Raw genomic sequence first — 16,289 nt, forward strand, 5'->3', positions numbered from 1 at the left:
CTTAGAATCATAGAATCACAGAATCATAGAATTGGCTGGGTTGGAAGGGACCTCAGAGATCATCAAAGTCCAACCCTTGATCCACTACCGCTGCAGTTACCAGACCATGGCACTGAGTGCCACATCCAGTCTCTTTTTAAATATCTCCAGGGATGGAGAATCCACCACTTCCTGGGGCAACCTGCTTGATCACCCTCTCTGTAAAGAAATTCTTTCTAATGTCCAACCTAAACCTCCCCCAACACAACTTGAGACCGTGCCCTCTTGTCTTGCTGAGGGTTGCCTGGGAAAAGAGACCAACCTCCACCTGGCTACACCCTCCTTTCAGGGAGCTGTAGAGAGTGATGAGGTCTCCTCTGAGCTTCCTCTTCTCCAGGCTGAACAGCCCCAGCTCCCTCAGCCTCTCCTCATAGGATCTGTGCTCAAGTCCCTTCATCAGCCTGGTTGCCCTCCTTTGGACCTGCTCCAGGACCTCGATATCCTTCCTGAACTGAGGGGCCCAGAACTGGACACAGTACTCGAGGTGAGGCCTCACCAGCGCTGAGTACAGGAGCAGAATCACTTCCTTGGACCTGCTGGCCACGCTGTTCCTGATACAGGCCAGGATGCCATTGGCCTTCTTGGCTACCTGAGCACACTGCTGGCTCATGTTCAGCTTCCTGTCGCTCCAGACTCCCAGGTCCCTTTCTGCCTGGCTGCTCTCAGCCACTCTGTGCCCAGCCTGGAGCTCCCCATGGGGTTGTTGTGGCCAAAGTGCAGGACCCGGCACTTGGCCTTGTTGAACCTCATCCCATTGGAATCAGCCCAACTCTCCAGTCTGTCCAGGTCCCTCTGCAGAGCCCTCCTGCCTTCCAGCTGATCCATACTCCCTCCCAACTTAGTGTCATCTGCAAATTTGCTGATGATGGACTCAATCCCTTCATCTAAATCACCAATAAAGATATTAAACAGAACTGGGCCCAACACTGATCCCTGGGGGACACCACTGGTAAGCGGCCGCCAACTGGATGCAGCCCCGTTCAGCACCACTCTCGGAGCCCGACCCTCCAGCCAGTTCCTAACCCAGCACAGAGTGCCCCTGTCCAAGCTGTGGGCTGACAGCTTTTTCAGGAGAATGCTGTGGGAGACGGTGTCAAAGGCCTTGCTGAAGTCCAGGTAGACTCCATCAGGCGGGTCACCTGATCATAAAAGGAGATCAGGTTGGTCAGACAGGACCTGCCCTTCCTAACCCCGTGCTGGCTGGGTCTAATCCCTTGCCCATCCTGCAGGTGCTGTGTGAGTACACTGAGGTCAGGCTGACGGGCCTGTAGTTTTCCGGGTTCTCCTTCCGGCTCTTTTTGTGGATTGGCGTGACATTCGCCAACTTCCAACCATCTGGGATGTCCCCAGTGAGCCAGGACTGTTGGTAGATGACAGAGAGAGGCTTGGCGAGCTCATACTCCCTCTACGAGGCTCAGATGGTTATCTGCTACAGATGGCACAAGGTCTCTTTTTCCTTTTGTGGGGATACAACCCATGTTGATGGAAGTGTCAAATGTCCTTACTATTAAACATACATTGTTACCTGTTCAGGAAGATGAAGAATTCTATGCTCCTCAGAGCCAAATGACGAGAGTGATTTATAGGCTGAAATGGCTACAAGAGCATCCTAGAAAATTAACAGGAAGGAAAAGAAAATCATTAGCACAGAATATGATACTGTTACCTACTGGAAACTCCACATACAAAAAAAATCTATCCACTAACTTTTGAATGCTGAAAAAGACTTTAAAACACAATATTTTCCTGGGGCATATTCTCAAGAAGTTGATGAGAAGCTCAACATGAGACACCAATGTGCCCTTGCAGCCCAGAAAGCCATCTCATCAGAGGGCTGGAGCACCTCTCCTATGAGGACAGGCTGAGAGAGATGGGGTTGTTCAGCCTGGAGCAGGCTCCAAGGAGACTTTATGGAGGCCTTCTAGTACCCGAAGGGGGCCTACAGGAAAGCTGGAGAGGGACCTTGTACAAGGGTGTGTAGTGATAGGATAAGGAGTAATGGTGCTAAGTTGGAAAAGGATAGATTTAGATTAGACACCAGGAAAAAATTATTTACTGTAAGGCTGGTAAGGGTGGTAACTCCACAGGTTACCTGGGAATTTGTGGATACCTCTGGAAGTTTTCACCACCAGGCTGGTTTGGGCTTTGAGCAAGCTGATCTACGGAAGGTATCCCCGCCCATCCAGGGGGGTTGGTTCTATATGATGCTTAAGGTCTCTTCCAACCCAAGCCATTCTGCGATTCTAATTGTTTCCTTCACATATCCAATGCAAAATAGCAAGGCCAATTCATTACCTAAGCTCAGTAACATTTTGCTTGCCACATTCCATTACTGATGTGATAGTAATTTACATAGAAATATCTAAGATACATTTAAACTAAAATACTTTGGTTCTACCAGCCCCATGATGATGCTCATCCTACATTCCCACTGCATTACAACAGCCGCCAAAGAACTGAGCTGGTTGTCAACACTGCAGTTTTGCTGAGCACCTTTCACCATTATCATGGACTACTCGATGAGTCAACCTATTTCATGTTAAAATTATCTTTGGTTATGGCAGTTACTGCCTTTCACATGTATTACATTGCTTAAAAAAAAAGTGTCAAATGACACCAACAAAACCCTATTAGAAAATAAGACTGCTGACACTGATAACCTTGCCTTGACAGAAAGTTACAAAACTTAATATCCAATTGCTGATATTAGGAGTTAACATTTGCAGCTTTATCACCTACCTTGTGTTGTGTGTTGTTCCAAAGGAAGCTGATAACTTGAGCTTTGAATTTCTACAAACAGAAGAGGCATTTAGATTTTCTTTAACCAAATAAGCAGCTGAAATAAGAGGCAGTTAACTGAAACAAACTGCTGCCACATCACCATTCACTAAGCCAGGAAAGTATAAGGGGGACACATTTGAAGCAAACACATTTGCATGTCTTCACATTCTGGTGATGAAACTTACACTGTAATGTCTCACCTCCCAAAATTCACTAATGCAAGCTAAAATTTTGAAAGTGGATGAAAGTGTGCATCATGATTAATATGAATTAGCCAGTGGATGCAATTCAAAGTTATTAAAACCAAGCAGGCACATTTAAAACTCACCTAGATACACTCAGAGGCTCAACTGAGTCCATAATTACATACCTCATATTCATTTGTATTCACTGTTAATGAGGGAACCAGGGCAAACAATTCATTCAGAGCTTTTAAAATTAGGGGTCTTGTATCACAACTCAGCTTTGGTGACAAGGCATTCCATGTAGAACGGATGCAAACAACCTGGAGGGAAAGAGGGAGGGGCACCATTAACAACAGCAATCCCAACTCAGCTTCAACAAATTTCAGCACTTGCCTTCTCTCTTACTGTTTGGGAATAGGAATGAATAGCCCATATGGAGAAAAAAAGAAGAAAGCAAGCATGTTAAAAATTCACTTATATCAAACAGTCTCAACTGACATCATGCAACAATACTGCATAACACTGCAACAAATAAAGCAGCTACCAACAGCAGTAAACAGGACACAGTGATACATGTAAAGCTGTGGACATTACTTGATTTGTTCACGTTAGCTTAACAGTGAACTTTCTCTGGGAGTTCAACAGAAGACAATTATGGAGGAAGCTATATTCCCTGGGAGCCCTTCAAAACAAAACACCCTTAATCTTGAAAAGCAACTGAATCCAACCAAAACGGCAGAAGACAAGACCTGCACAGATCCAAAAATAACTGGGAAAATGCCAGGAATATAATACCTTCAATGGAGCAGAAAAGAAAACAAACAAAAATTTTGAGAAACCACAGATGATAATATCATAATGCTTCCAAGTGTTAACTTACAAAACCTGTGAAACTAGTTGAAAATCGTAGAATTTATTATGTTAATAATGAATTTGGAGTCTTCTAATTTTCTTTCCAAGTCCTTAGAACACAGTAAATTCAGGCCTTTCAATCTGTGTTCACAGTTAACACTGTAAAACAGGTTACAATGAATTTAATAGAAGTCAAAATCACTTAGATATGCTTCTAAAATCCCAGGTATTAGGTCCTCAAGAGATTGGAAATTAAAAAAAACACAAAGGAAACCAAACCCAAATACTGGCAATGATGTGTAAAAAACAGGACTAGCTGCAGGTTTCTATGCCACAAAGAATCCAGTATAAACTGGAATAATCACACCCTTTTTTTTTCAACTCAGAAAAACAAACAGTAGGAATCCTCCAACAAAAACGTAACACTGTGCATAGAAAGAAACCTAATCTGCTCTTTTTAGTACGCAAGAAAGTAGAGAAAGCTGAACAATTACATTTCAAAATTTAATAGCACTAAATACACGTACCCCAGTGGTTAGGTGGCAAAACAACCACTAGAAAAGAATTGTCAAACAGATCCAACACACACTGGAAAGTGGTACAGAACGGTAAAATGAGCAGGTTACCAGCTTGACAGATCAGGGTTTTTTGTTTGCTTGCTTGTTAAAATATACCCACCAGCAGTCAAAATGCATGAAATTTGTCAGCTGTAAGAAAAAATTCAACAGCTAACATCTGGGCTTTGTTGCCAACTATGACTTCTCTGAAAAACTGAGGATGACTCCTTTTTGAATTGAATCTATCTCAGAAATTGAAAATCTGGGAGTATACTTCCAGAAAAACATAATCTGATAACATCGCAAAAGAAAATCATGCCTCTCTTTCCCATTTTTCAAAACAGAGTTTAAAACAGCTCTCTTCCAGTAACCAGAAAGACAGACATATCTATTAGTACCTGTTTCTTACTGCACTAGACTATCTAGATAATTTAACTTTGTAATACCCTAGTTTTCTGGACACAAAGAATACACCTTATGTTAATAACCAGAGAAATTAATAAAGTTGTGTACTCCTTGGATCTTATATGACATTGTCATTTAGAAAGACTACAAAATGCCTACTTGGCCAAGATTGTTTCGTTTAATTCTTTAGGATTACACACGTAACTCCAATTTCAGCCGACAGGTGAAAAAAAGGCCATAAAAATAGGCAGCAATCTAACAGAAGTTTCATGTTTAGCAGATATCCATATCATGTCTAAGCAATGGCCAGTTGCACACTGTGATAACTGTTTGAAACAACGGGACATATTAGCATTTTCAGTCTTAAACCCTGTGGAAGATGGAAATCTGCAGGAACAACTTACATCAAATGTCTTCTATCATGTATATTGAAACAATATACTGGCTTTGGACCACGGGTATTTGGTAGGCCAAAGTCAGTGGCCCTCCATTAAGATCCAAATAAACAATGGTATTACAATCATCTGGTATCTTACACAGTATTCTGACTTTCGGAAAATGACTCTACAACTTGGAAAGTTATAGAGAGGGGTATGTTTATTCAGTGCTGGGTTCATGAGGGGATAATTCCTCTGAAATCTGTGAGCACCAATCTCACAATCAGGCTTTTGTCATGTACACTGAAGTTTTACATATTCATTAGATTTCCCAATACACCTATACATATGCATCACCTACTCCCACTTCGTATTAAAATTAGTCCCAAGAGGTCATTGTCATGATCGCCTCCCTCCTGCACTTGCCTAGTGTCTCCTGGTGGTGGTTATGGGGGGTCTTGGGGATGAAGTAAAAATGAAGCAAAGGTCTTTCTCTGGGTAAACTTTTCACCTCTTGTTCTCCAGGTATGCTCATTTCTTCAGTCTTCGGCCAAGCTGACAACATGTTCTATTTCTTATCTCAAGATTGCTCTAGTTATCAGTTTAGCACATATATTTCCCTTATAGGGTGATGATAACCTAAACAATTTCTTAGCCTCTATTAAACAAGCATTCTGTGTTAGCTTCTATCAGGTCAATGTGACCCCTAGACAATTACTAGCAGGCATTTTATATTAACCCTTACATCAATTCCACTGAGGATTTTTTTTTCCACACATATTCATGTACATGTAAGCATCATATCTCAAGGTTGCTACAGTTACTAGTTTAGCATATATATATATTCCCTTATAGGGTGATGACTACTTAAACAATTTCTTAGCTTCTATGAAATAAGTATTCTATTAAATAACTATTCTACCAGGACAATATGACCCATAGACAGTTACTAGCAGGCATTTTGCATTAACCCTTAAATAAATTACACTGAGGATTTTTTTCCATGCATGTTCATGTACATGTAAGCATCATATTCAGTAAGTACAGTATTACTGTTGTACATGATCTAATACTTAGTTGACTGTTGTGAATAAACAGTATTTCAAAAGTTTGGTCAACAACTAGAAAGTCAACTAATGACTTTTTTCCCTTTGGCCTTGAAGCAGTGGCCAAGTGCTGCAATGAAGTCCCAGATGAATGATACCATTTACTTGTCCAATATCTATAGGCAGCTCCAGTCTCACATAGATTATAAACTCAAAGAACAAAAGGCTCAAGTCCTGCAGAACACTGAGATGCTAGCAGGACTGAATAGCATAAAGGGTCTCAACTTTTAGATAGAACAAGGATGCTCCTGTCTAAGGCATTCTCCTGTCTTCTCAGTATGTGGCACTCCAGACCTCCACTGAACACAGGACCATATTCACCACAGTCCCATCAAATAGCTGTGCATGGTGCTAAACAGAGCACCTGGAAGGAAACTCTAGAGGTCACCTAGCCCAACCTAACCCACAAAAAAGGGCCAACACTGGGATTATTTCACATTCTTTGTAAGGAGAAAAGGTACCTTTGCCAGTTGTAAGATAGTAGCTACAAAAATGGCTTGCAACACTTCTTAGTTCTTTATAGTTGTTCAAGTTCACCCTTTGCTATCTGCAGGTATCACAATCCCTTCAAATGGAAGCAGCTTTCAAGATCCCTCTCTTTTTGACCACAACAATTACGAAACAAGAGGTCTCAAGCCTTTCACTAGTGATTGACATAGCTGATAGTTCCCCGTGTTGCAGTCATCACCTTACATCCCGCATGTCTTCTATCCTAAAACAACGCATCAAATGAGGAAAACTTCTAGCACTCTGAAAAAATTACATAAGCAGAATCAGGCTCTTCAAATAAACTAGAAATTACAACTAGAAATGGGTCTCATTTAGCGGTTTTCTAAGCAACTCCATCACCTCTAAGCAACTTTAACAGCTCTTCCTAGAATATGCACAACAGAAAAAGGGTATTCCAGTAGAACTGGAATTCTTATTAAAACAATCCAGTAGCTTCATCAGAAATACAAACCAGACTCCCCTGTCATTGCTCCAAAATGATCCTCAGGTAGCTACTCATGAATTGTTAGTCTTTCTTTCTTGATTTTTGGTAAAACCTTAAAACTGAATTAGTATATCCAGGCAGTAAATATGTCAGTAACCCAAGTCAACATATGGTATTCATCATTTATAGCAGAACAGTTTCACATCTGCCATTATGATTGCCTGAAACTCAGATGCCCTGTACACTTAAATTAAAATAAAGCATATCAGAATCTTTCCAGAATGTGTAATTGCAGCAAAACCCACCAGGACACATCCTCTACTGCAAAGTGTTACGCTTAACAGCAATAAATACAATAAATATCAGCAACTTGCATAAAGTGCAGAACATACTATTGCTTTGCATAAGCACTACGCACTGCGACTGAATAAGAAATAATGAAAGAAGGTTCAAATGGGCAAAGGTGATGTGTCCATGGAATTAGGGGGGTGATGCAGGGTGGGATTAACCACAGCTGTTGCAAAGAAACTGACTCAATACAAAGAGGACCTTTGTTTTAGATATACAACTATAAACAGCTCAATGGCTCAGACAACAGCATAAATGTTTCTCCAAAGTTTACTAAAAGAGTGTGAACACTTCCCTGAATCAGTCAGAAAACCATATGGGGGAGTGAATCCATGTATTACCTTCCAGAAACTATTAACTATTAATGTCAGAAAAGAGGAGCTAAACTTGTAAGAGGAACAAAAAAAATCTGCAACATTTCAATGCATTCTTAAAAAGAAGGCAACTAGTAAAAAACTCCATGATCCACAAGCAAAGCCCAAAAAAGAGGAACAAGCCAATGTTTTCTTACCTCAGCCTCACAAAGTGCTCGAAGACCCTGCAACACTAAGGCAGCAGGTGTAGCTTGATCAGTTCTTGTGCATTCATTTAGTACCTGGGAAATTGCAGCCAACATATCTGCTCCATGTTGGTAGGGCCTAAGAAAAAAACATGAAGATACCAAGCAATATTCATGTATACACACAAGTTCCATTCTTTACACAAATATTCATTAAGTATTGGTTTTGTTTAAGCAGCATCTGAGACAGACTGAAACTGGGAAGACTGAAAGACAAGAGTACTTAAAAAGGCTATGTGGCATGAAGAATTAAGTAGGCATCAAGTTCTAAATAAAAGATCACCAAGTAGCTAAACTGTGGAAGTTTTTGCCCAAGGATGTTGTGTATTCTAAAAGATTACATAATTCAAGAAGCTACTGAGAAAGAAAATGTACGCGTGCTGTTGAAGACACTATTTTTTGCATTTTTGTTAGATTTCTATAAGTAGCTACTACTGTGTATTGGTGGAGATTGTGCCAACAAGACTTTTGGCTCTCTTATATTGGATAGCAACGCTTTTCTGATTTTTTTTTTTGTTGCTGCAGTGTCATTTGTCTCTCCTTCATTACTTCTTCTGTAAGAGCTTGAATAAAACAGCAGTTATCTAAGTGCTTTATATGAATGAGATTTTCTGGAAAAGACCAGTAATTTGCATGTGACAAAACATACAATCTTTCTTTGAATAGATCAGAAGGTAGATCACTGGTTAATTTTTCTCATGTTTCATCACTCTCTTTTCATAATTCAGAAGCAGTATGGTTTAATTTTCTACTTTGTATCTGCATAGGATGCAGGTTTTGTTTCAGGATGAAGTAATTTTAATATTATTAATATTTCCTTTCTGTTAGATATAAAAGCCAGAACTGAGAATAGCAATGACTAAGTCAGTCTCTCATGCAACTAGAAATGTATTACCCACGATTAATAAAAGAGAACAGGAAAAAATAATTATTTAGGCTTCTCTGAAAAAGAATTTTAAAATTAAACATATATATTGCTTTCCTTTACAAAGACGCAAGATGGGTAACAATTGCGCTTACCTATGCCTACAAATATCTCTTATACAAGCAGCTTTAGCAACCAGCTTTTCCCACTGAGCATCTTTGTCAACAGACAAAGAGAGCTTATCAGACATTGCCAAGAACTTCTGCAATTCTGGGTAAATTCGATCCTAGAAAAGATATAATTAAAAAATTATACTCACATCTTCAACATCTAGAGACAGGATTGCTAGCACTTTTACATGACTTCTAAATACCACTTTTATTGCACACCATAATTGGCTTTTCTTCATTATTTAAATCTAATGCTGCACCGAGATCTAACTGGCAGACCAAATCTCTATTGCTACTTTATAAACACAGCTTTCAAAAAAGCTCAAGGGGAAGAAGAAAGTTTACAGTATGTGGAATAAAGGGCTGACCATACGGGAAGATTCCAAGAATGCTGCCAGAGTAGGCAGGGAGGAAATAAGAAAAGCCAAGGCCTCCTTTGAATTAAACCTGGCAAGGGATGTCAAGGGCAGCTGGACAGGTTATATTGGGAGGCAAAAGGAAAAGCATTCTCATAGGCAAGCTTGGGAAGTGCGGGTTAGGTAAATGGACAGTGGAGTGGATAAACAACTAGCTGAAAGACAGAGCTCAGAAGGTTGCCACTAGTGGTGTAGAGTCTAACTGGAAGTCAGTAACAAGTGGTATTCCTTAGGGGTCATTTACTGGGTCCAGTCCTGTTCAATATATTCCCCAATGACCTGAGCAAAGAGACTTTCAGCAGTGTCCCCTCAGCAAGTTTTCTGATGATGCAGAACTGGGAGAGGTGGCTGACACACTAGAGGGGTGCACTGAGATTAAGCATGACCTGGACAGGCTGGAGAATTGGGAAGAGAGAAACTGCAATAGGTTCAACAAGGGCAAATGTGAAATATTGCATCTGGGAAAAGACAAGCCCATGTACTACTACAGGTTAGGGGCTGACCTGCCGGAAAGCAGGTGGGCAACCGGCTGATCATGAGCCAACAGTGTGCTCCCGTGGCCAAAAAGCCTAAAGTGCCAATAGCATCCTGGGGAGCATCAAGAAGAGTGTGACAAGCAGGTCGAGAGACATGATCCTTCCCCTTAACTCTGCCCTGTTGAGGGCATCCAACACCACATCCAACTCTGGGCTCCCCAGTTCATGGAGGACAAGGAACCAGTAGACAGACACTAAGATGATTAGGGGACTGGAGCATCTACCATATGAGGAAAGGCTAAGGAGCTGGGTCTGTTCAGACTGAGGGGAGATCTCATAAATGCTTACAAATATCTAAAGATAAGGGCAGTTGTAAGGAGGATGGGACCAGGCAGATTCTTTCCAGTCATGTCCAGTGACAGGACAAGGAGCAATGCTCACAACTGCAATACAGGATGTTCAGCTGAAACATAAGGAAAAACTTCTTTACTGTAAGAGTAATAGAGCACTGGAACAGGCTGTCCAGAGTGGTTGTGGAATTTCCACCTCTAGAGACATTGAACCTTCTCTGTCAGGGGTGTTGGACTAAATGACCTGCAGAGGTCCCTACCATTCTGTGACTGTCATGTAGCTGAGGTCTCATTCTTACTGCACATTATGAAAAGTATAACTCTGTCCAACAAATTATTTTTTTTCCTAATTCCAGTCTGAGACCCCATGATATGAAAAACAGGTTTCATGAAAGGTAGAGTAGACCACAGAAATTTTTCACTAGAACAGTGAATGTATATATCAATATAGGCACCACTTCCTTCATTTACTCTATACTACCAGTATAAGCCATGTTCTAAAATTAATTTCCTTCCTTGGATCGAAGTAAGGAACTTTTTCAACTACACTTATCTTAGTAGCACTAAAAGATTTTTCTAACCTGTCTTTCCCATAAAGATGTCATCAGTCGCAAGGCAATTGCTCTAAGCTTTGGTGTGCTCCCCAGCATGTGTATGGCACGCAGGATCTGAGCTACACACACCTGAAAGAAATTTTTTTAATGAAATGTCACTTATTTTTTAGGTCCAAGAACACAGACTAATCTGCAAATCCTTATTTTACAAAGAAAATGGAAGAATTTTTTTTTAACAAATAATGAGTTCAAGAGCATAATCTAATTATGTTTATATATATATAATATGTATATGAGCATACAGTGCAGACAAAGCATAATTTACATTTCACCCTTTACAGCATATTTGACATCCCATCCAAAATATTAGACATTCATGCTAAAACTTACAACTCAGTTATTTTATACAACCTATGCATAGCTTTGCTCATTTTTTTTTATTAAATAAATGACCTTTTATTGGTACAATTTTTGTTTCACTAGAATTTTTTTCAATCTGACCTTGTGTACACCCAATGTAGGCAATGTATACAGTATATCCCTGTACAGTACGGGCTCCAAAGGTCTTCCCAACTTAAATATCAGAACTGAGATCAGATTTGGGACCTAAAATAAAGCAGAAGCAGGAAATAAGCTTGTAACTAGATTGCCAACATGGTATCTTAATAGAAGACTGTGAACTTGTCAGAATGTATTAGAAACTCCTACCTTTTTGCATTATTTTTCTGGCAAATAGGGAACAGAAAGAATAATTCAGAAGTCTATAGTTAGGACTTAAAATCTATTTCTTTCTAAGTTATCATCTTAAAAGTACCCTGTTACATATGTTCAGCTGTAATCACTGCAATAACCTATTTTGCACAATAAATTTAAATTTTACCTGGAACTCCATTACAGGCACATTGAAAGAATGTAATTACAAAAACTGTACTTTGAAATGCATACCAAAACAACAAAGAAGCAATTCCAATTCAGTTCTATTACTACAGAGGAATTCTGATCATGCTATCATATTCCACACACCTGTCATGTAATACAATGGAATTTATTGCATTCTTTAGCATGTGTTGAAAAAGTTCCAGAGAGCTGCCTCTAAAGTGACAACAAAGGAAAAGAGATTTACCTCAACTCTCCTTTTACAAGGTTGGATCCAATCTTTAACCCAATCTACAATTCAGCAACCTTACACCTCTGAAAACTAGTTCTATTAAACCTAACGTTTTTTAAACCTAACTATGTATATACATATAGTATATATATATATATATATGTGGGTGGTTTATACATACATTGTCTGAAAAAATTATTAATGCAAAATTCTGCTACAACATTCTCTCTCAGTACGTAGTTTTACTTCAGATGATAATTTTTTTCATTGTAAAAAGGCCTGTCTGAGTCCACAAAAACTAAAGAGCAAGCATAATGAATCAAATCCAAGGTTTTCTATAAATTCCTCTGTAATCACTGCTTCCAAATTACAGACAAAAAACTCAACACAGTATGTTCTATGGGACACCACTATCTTCTTAGATAGCACCCTTCCTCCCCTTTTTTTCAGGTGTTTGGATTGAAGATAAGGTCAGGCAGTGCTTGTTATGTGCTGGTTTTGGCTGGGGCAGAGATTAATTTTCTTCCTAGTGTCAGGTCTGGGGCTATGTTTTGTCCTTGTGCTGCAAACAGTGCTGATAATACAGGGATGTTTTAGCTATTACTGTGCAGAGCATCACGGCCTTTTCTGCTTCTCAGACAGAGACAGACTCACTAGCAATGGGCCTGGGGATGCAGGAGAGGCTGGGAGGTGACACAGCAGCATAGCTGACCCCAACTGACCAGAGGGATATCCCAGTCCATGCTCAGCATATGAAGATGGGTGATGACAGGACAGAGAGATGTGGTGTTGGTCTTCACAAGTAACAGTTGTGTGATGGAGCCCTGCTTTCCTAAGGATGGCTCAGTGCCTGCACTTTTATCAGTTGTAGCTACATTGGACTAGACATATTGCAACGAGACTGACACTCAAAATAAATTATACTAATCCTTAGTTATAAAAGCATTTGACTCTTTAAAGTCAATCTTCTCAGGAGTAGCCTTCATGAGCTATGATGAGTTGCTCGTTCAAAGTCCTGTGTCTGCATTGGTTTTATAATTATGAAGCTCATTCTACAGGTATTAAATCCATGTTCTATAATAACTTCTATGCTAACATCTAATAAACAGACACTACATTTGATTTTAAAAATTATCCGGAAAAGACTAAGCATGAGCTACTACAAGGCTAGTTTCATACTTCATTAAATATATTGTTCTTTGAAGTGTATTTGTTTTGCAATTAGTAAGTTATAACATCAGGAAAAAACCCAAAATGTTCTACTATAGCAAAGCTACTTCTCTACCTCATTTAACGGTAAACTATGCTGGGACTAATTAAAATAGCAAGTTTGTCTTAAATCACCATCAAGGGCATAACAGTTCCAAGAAGCTGATACCATGATTCATGAGCTTGCAGTGCATTGGAAGCAGGAGAGGCATGATGCCTGAGAACGCTGCCCTCTGCATCCCCTGCAGTCCCAGAAGATAAGAGTGTTTAGGTCAGGTCTGCCATTAGCAACCCAAAAAAGGGTTTCAAGATCACACTGGGTTTTTTTAAAAATAATTTTCATCTCAAAAATGATGCTGAGGTAAGTAAAAACCACTCCTTTTAAAAGTAAGATCAAACATGCAAGACAAAATGCTTTTATTTAATAAATAGGTCTAAGAACTGCTCTTACTCTCTGTAATTTGGTGGTCTGATTTTTTTTTTTTTCTGAGCTACAGGGCAGTTTTTATTCTTCCAAAGCACAAGCTAAGAGAGGATAGCAGGACAGGAAGATAATCCCCCTCCTTCATATTTCTTTACGTTTTACTGAAGAGAAACCGTGTCCATGCAGCCCTCGTGTCAGAACAAAGAACAAAAGCCAACCAGAAAAAATGGCAAGTAAAGCCATGTTCAAAAGGAAAAACCCATTTCAAAAAAACAATCCTAATAACGCATGCTGTCCCCCTTTTAAATTCTAAATTTAGAATATCACTTCACATTATTCACACCACACTTTCTTTGCTTACCTGGCTATGGTGGAGGGTTCCTTGGGGCCAAATTTTAATATTAAAATCTCATTTCCATCCCACCTCCTCTCCCCAAAAACTCTCACAAACAAACCATCAGAATCTAACCAAAAGGCAAATAAATATCATCCAGATTTTATTTCTGAGAAATGTCAGGCTGAATTTTGGAAGAGAGATCCATCTAGATGCATCTTCCAACTCTGGAAGAGATAATCTAGTTCTCCAGCAGGCAAGATAGTGAAATGAGCACATTTTCAAAATTACTCAGAACTCTGCCATATCTTGCTCCAGTGAGCAAAAGAAAAATACTTAACAAGTCACACAAATGAAAGAACCAGTTTTTCAGACAAGTGCACAAATGAGGTAAGTACAATAGCTATAAAATCAACCAACCTCAAAAATAATTTTTAGAGAACGTAAGCTGAGTTTTCAAAAGTTTAATGTACCCCAGCAGGATCCAATAAACTTGAATCATGGTAATCTGTCCACAACATATGACTATAACTTGATTGTTTCCCTACAGCTACTTCCCAAACATAATCAGACATAGAACAATACACCAGGCATCACTTGAGTGTGCCAAATCCAGTTCAACATATCATTAAATGTGTTTTTTTACCCAAATAAAAATGTATTTTACCTTTTTGTTTATTTTTAATGTAATCCCAGCCACCAAAGCCCAAAAAGTAATGCATCTTCAAGTGTATTTCCCAAAAGGATGTAATTTAGCACTAAAATATTTCATTCCAGCAGCTGAAAGACCATAAAAGAACGGATGTCCTCTAGAGTCTCATGATCTTCTAATAATGGTAATAGATCTTGTGCTACTATTCACCAGTGACCTCTTGGTCAGATGTTTTAATTTCTTTCCCTTGCAGGACAGCTGGTTTCACACAGCGTGTAATAACAGTTTTTGCACAGTAAGAAAATCCATCCGATTAGAAGGGCTACATCAAGTCTTTCATGAACAGCACTTGTCATTGCAGGCTCTACAGTAACTTGATTTAAGGCACCCTAAAAACCCATGCACTACTCTTTCATTCATCAGCCACTTTAAAATATTTCTGGATTTTCTACCATCATGTTTCAGACCATTACTCCAAAATGCCTCAGTTAAAAATGGATCTAATATCAGCACTAATCTTGCACCGCAAAAGGCCTTTTCTCAGTGGGGAAGGAGGAGGTACATACACAAAAATACTCATAGAGTCTCCTCATGAAAAGGGTAAGAAAACACACCAAAAAACCACACAAAACCAGAAGAGTATGCAAAATCAATCATGGTAATTATTTTTAAACCTAGTAAGGTTTTTTAAATGTTCCATTAGTTTACTGCAGAGGAGAGAGACACACTATATAAACAACATCTAGTGTGGAAATTATAGATCCTGCTTGTGACCCACCCCTCCCCCCTTCTGGAGTTTTAATAAACATGAAAGCAACTAGGGTAGCATTCCAAATACACACTTTCTGACCATACTTTGTTTTGAAATATAATTCTTTAACTCAGACTTTGCATTGCAGTCACCCATGTCTTTAAAGTTTGATATCCACAGCTACAACCATTCATTATCTGAGCCATAAAGTAAAAGAATTTCACTATCAGCAGAATTATTTTATCTTGATCACTTAAAAAAAAAAACTTAAAAGAAACTTGGGATTAACAGCTATTTTCTGTTCTTACCACACCCAGCCTCTGATTTTCTTCTCCTCTTCTTCAGAACAGCTTTCTAATTACTATGCTGCACACCACCTTTCACTGCATCCTTCAGAAAATGTCCAATGGAACTGAAGACTCAAAACGTTTAACAAGTTTGCTGTGATGAGCTTTTCACTTTCTTAAATTAAATGACATTACAATCGCTGTTTTACCACTTACTTTCCCTGTCTTTTATAAAGCACCATTAATTTATGAACTGAATATCAGAACCAAATAAATTCCTGAAGTGCAAATCTGCTATCAATATGTTAGTAGTTGTTGACATCACACTGCCCACTGACTTTATTATAATAATTGGTTATTTCCCCCACCCATGGCTTTCAGTGCTCTCTCTCCCTGTACTAACTACTTTAAATGCAAGAGAAAGACCAAACAAGTTCTAGTGATTCTTCCTGCCTTAGAGAAAGCATTATACCTACAAGAAAACTATTACAATCTTTCACTGCAGTACTGTGCGATTAAGCACAGTAGACTCAGACTCAGAGATCAAATA

At 39.2% G+C, this 16,289-nt stretch overlaps 1 protein-coding gene across 3 annotated transcripts in view; it reads right to left on the reverse strand.

Moving 5' to 3' along the window:
* The window catches only part of FOCAD (focadhesin), a 99,577-nt gene that overhangs the window by 51,198 nt on the left and 32,090 nt on the right, over nucleotides 1-16,289 (reverse strand). For all 3 annotated transcript variants that reach the window (XM_071732164.1, XM_071732165.1, XM_071732163.1), the window contains exons 12-18: nucleotides 11,476-11,580; nucleotides 11,002-11,103; nucleotides 9,164-9,294; nucleotides 8,096-8,222; nucleotides 3,191-3,325; nucleotides 2,779-2,829; nucleotides 1,565-1,648 (exon numbers count right to left, since the gene is read on the reverse strand). In XM_071732164.1, the coding sequence (XP_071588265.1) occupies nucleotides 1,565-1,648; nucleotides 2,779-2,829; nucleotides 3,191-3,325; nucleotides 8,096-8,222; nucleotides 9,164-9,294; nucleotides 11,002-11,103; nucleotides 11,476-11,580 (735 nt within the window). The remainder of the gene's footprint in view (nucleotides 1-1,564; nucleotides 1,649-2,778; nucleotides 2,830-3,190; nucleotides 3,326-8,095; nucleotides 8,223-9,163; nucleotides 9,295-11,001; nucleotides 11,104-11,475; nucleotides 11,581-16,289) is intronic.

This window comes from Heliangelus exortis, chromosome Z, assembly GCF_036169615.1.
Source record: "Heliangelus exortis chromosome Z, bHelExo1.hap1, whole genome shotgun sequence".
In the NCBI taxonomy this organism is placed as follows: Eukaryota; Metazoa; Chordata; class Aves; order Apodiformes; family Trochilidae; genus Heliangelus; species Heliangelus exortis.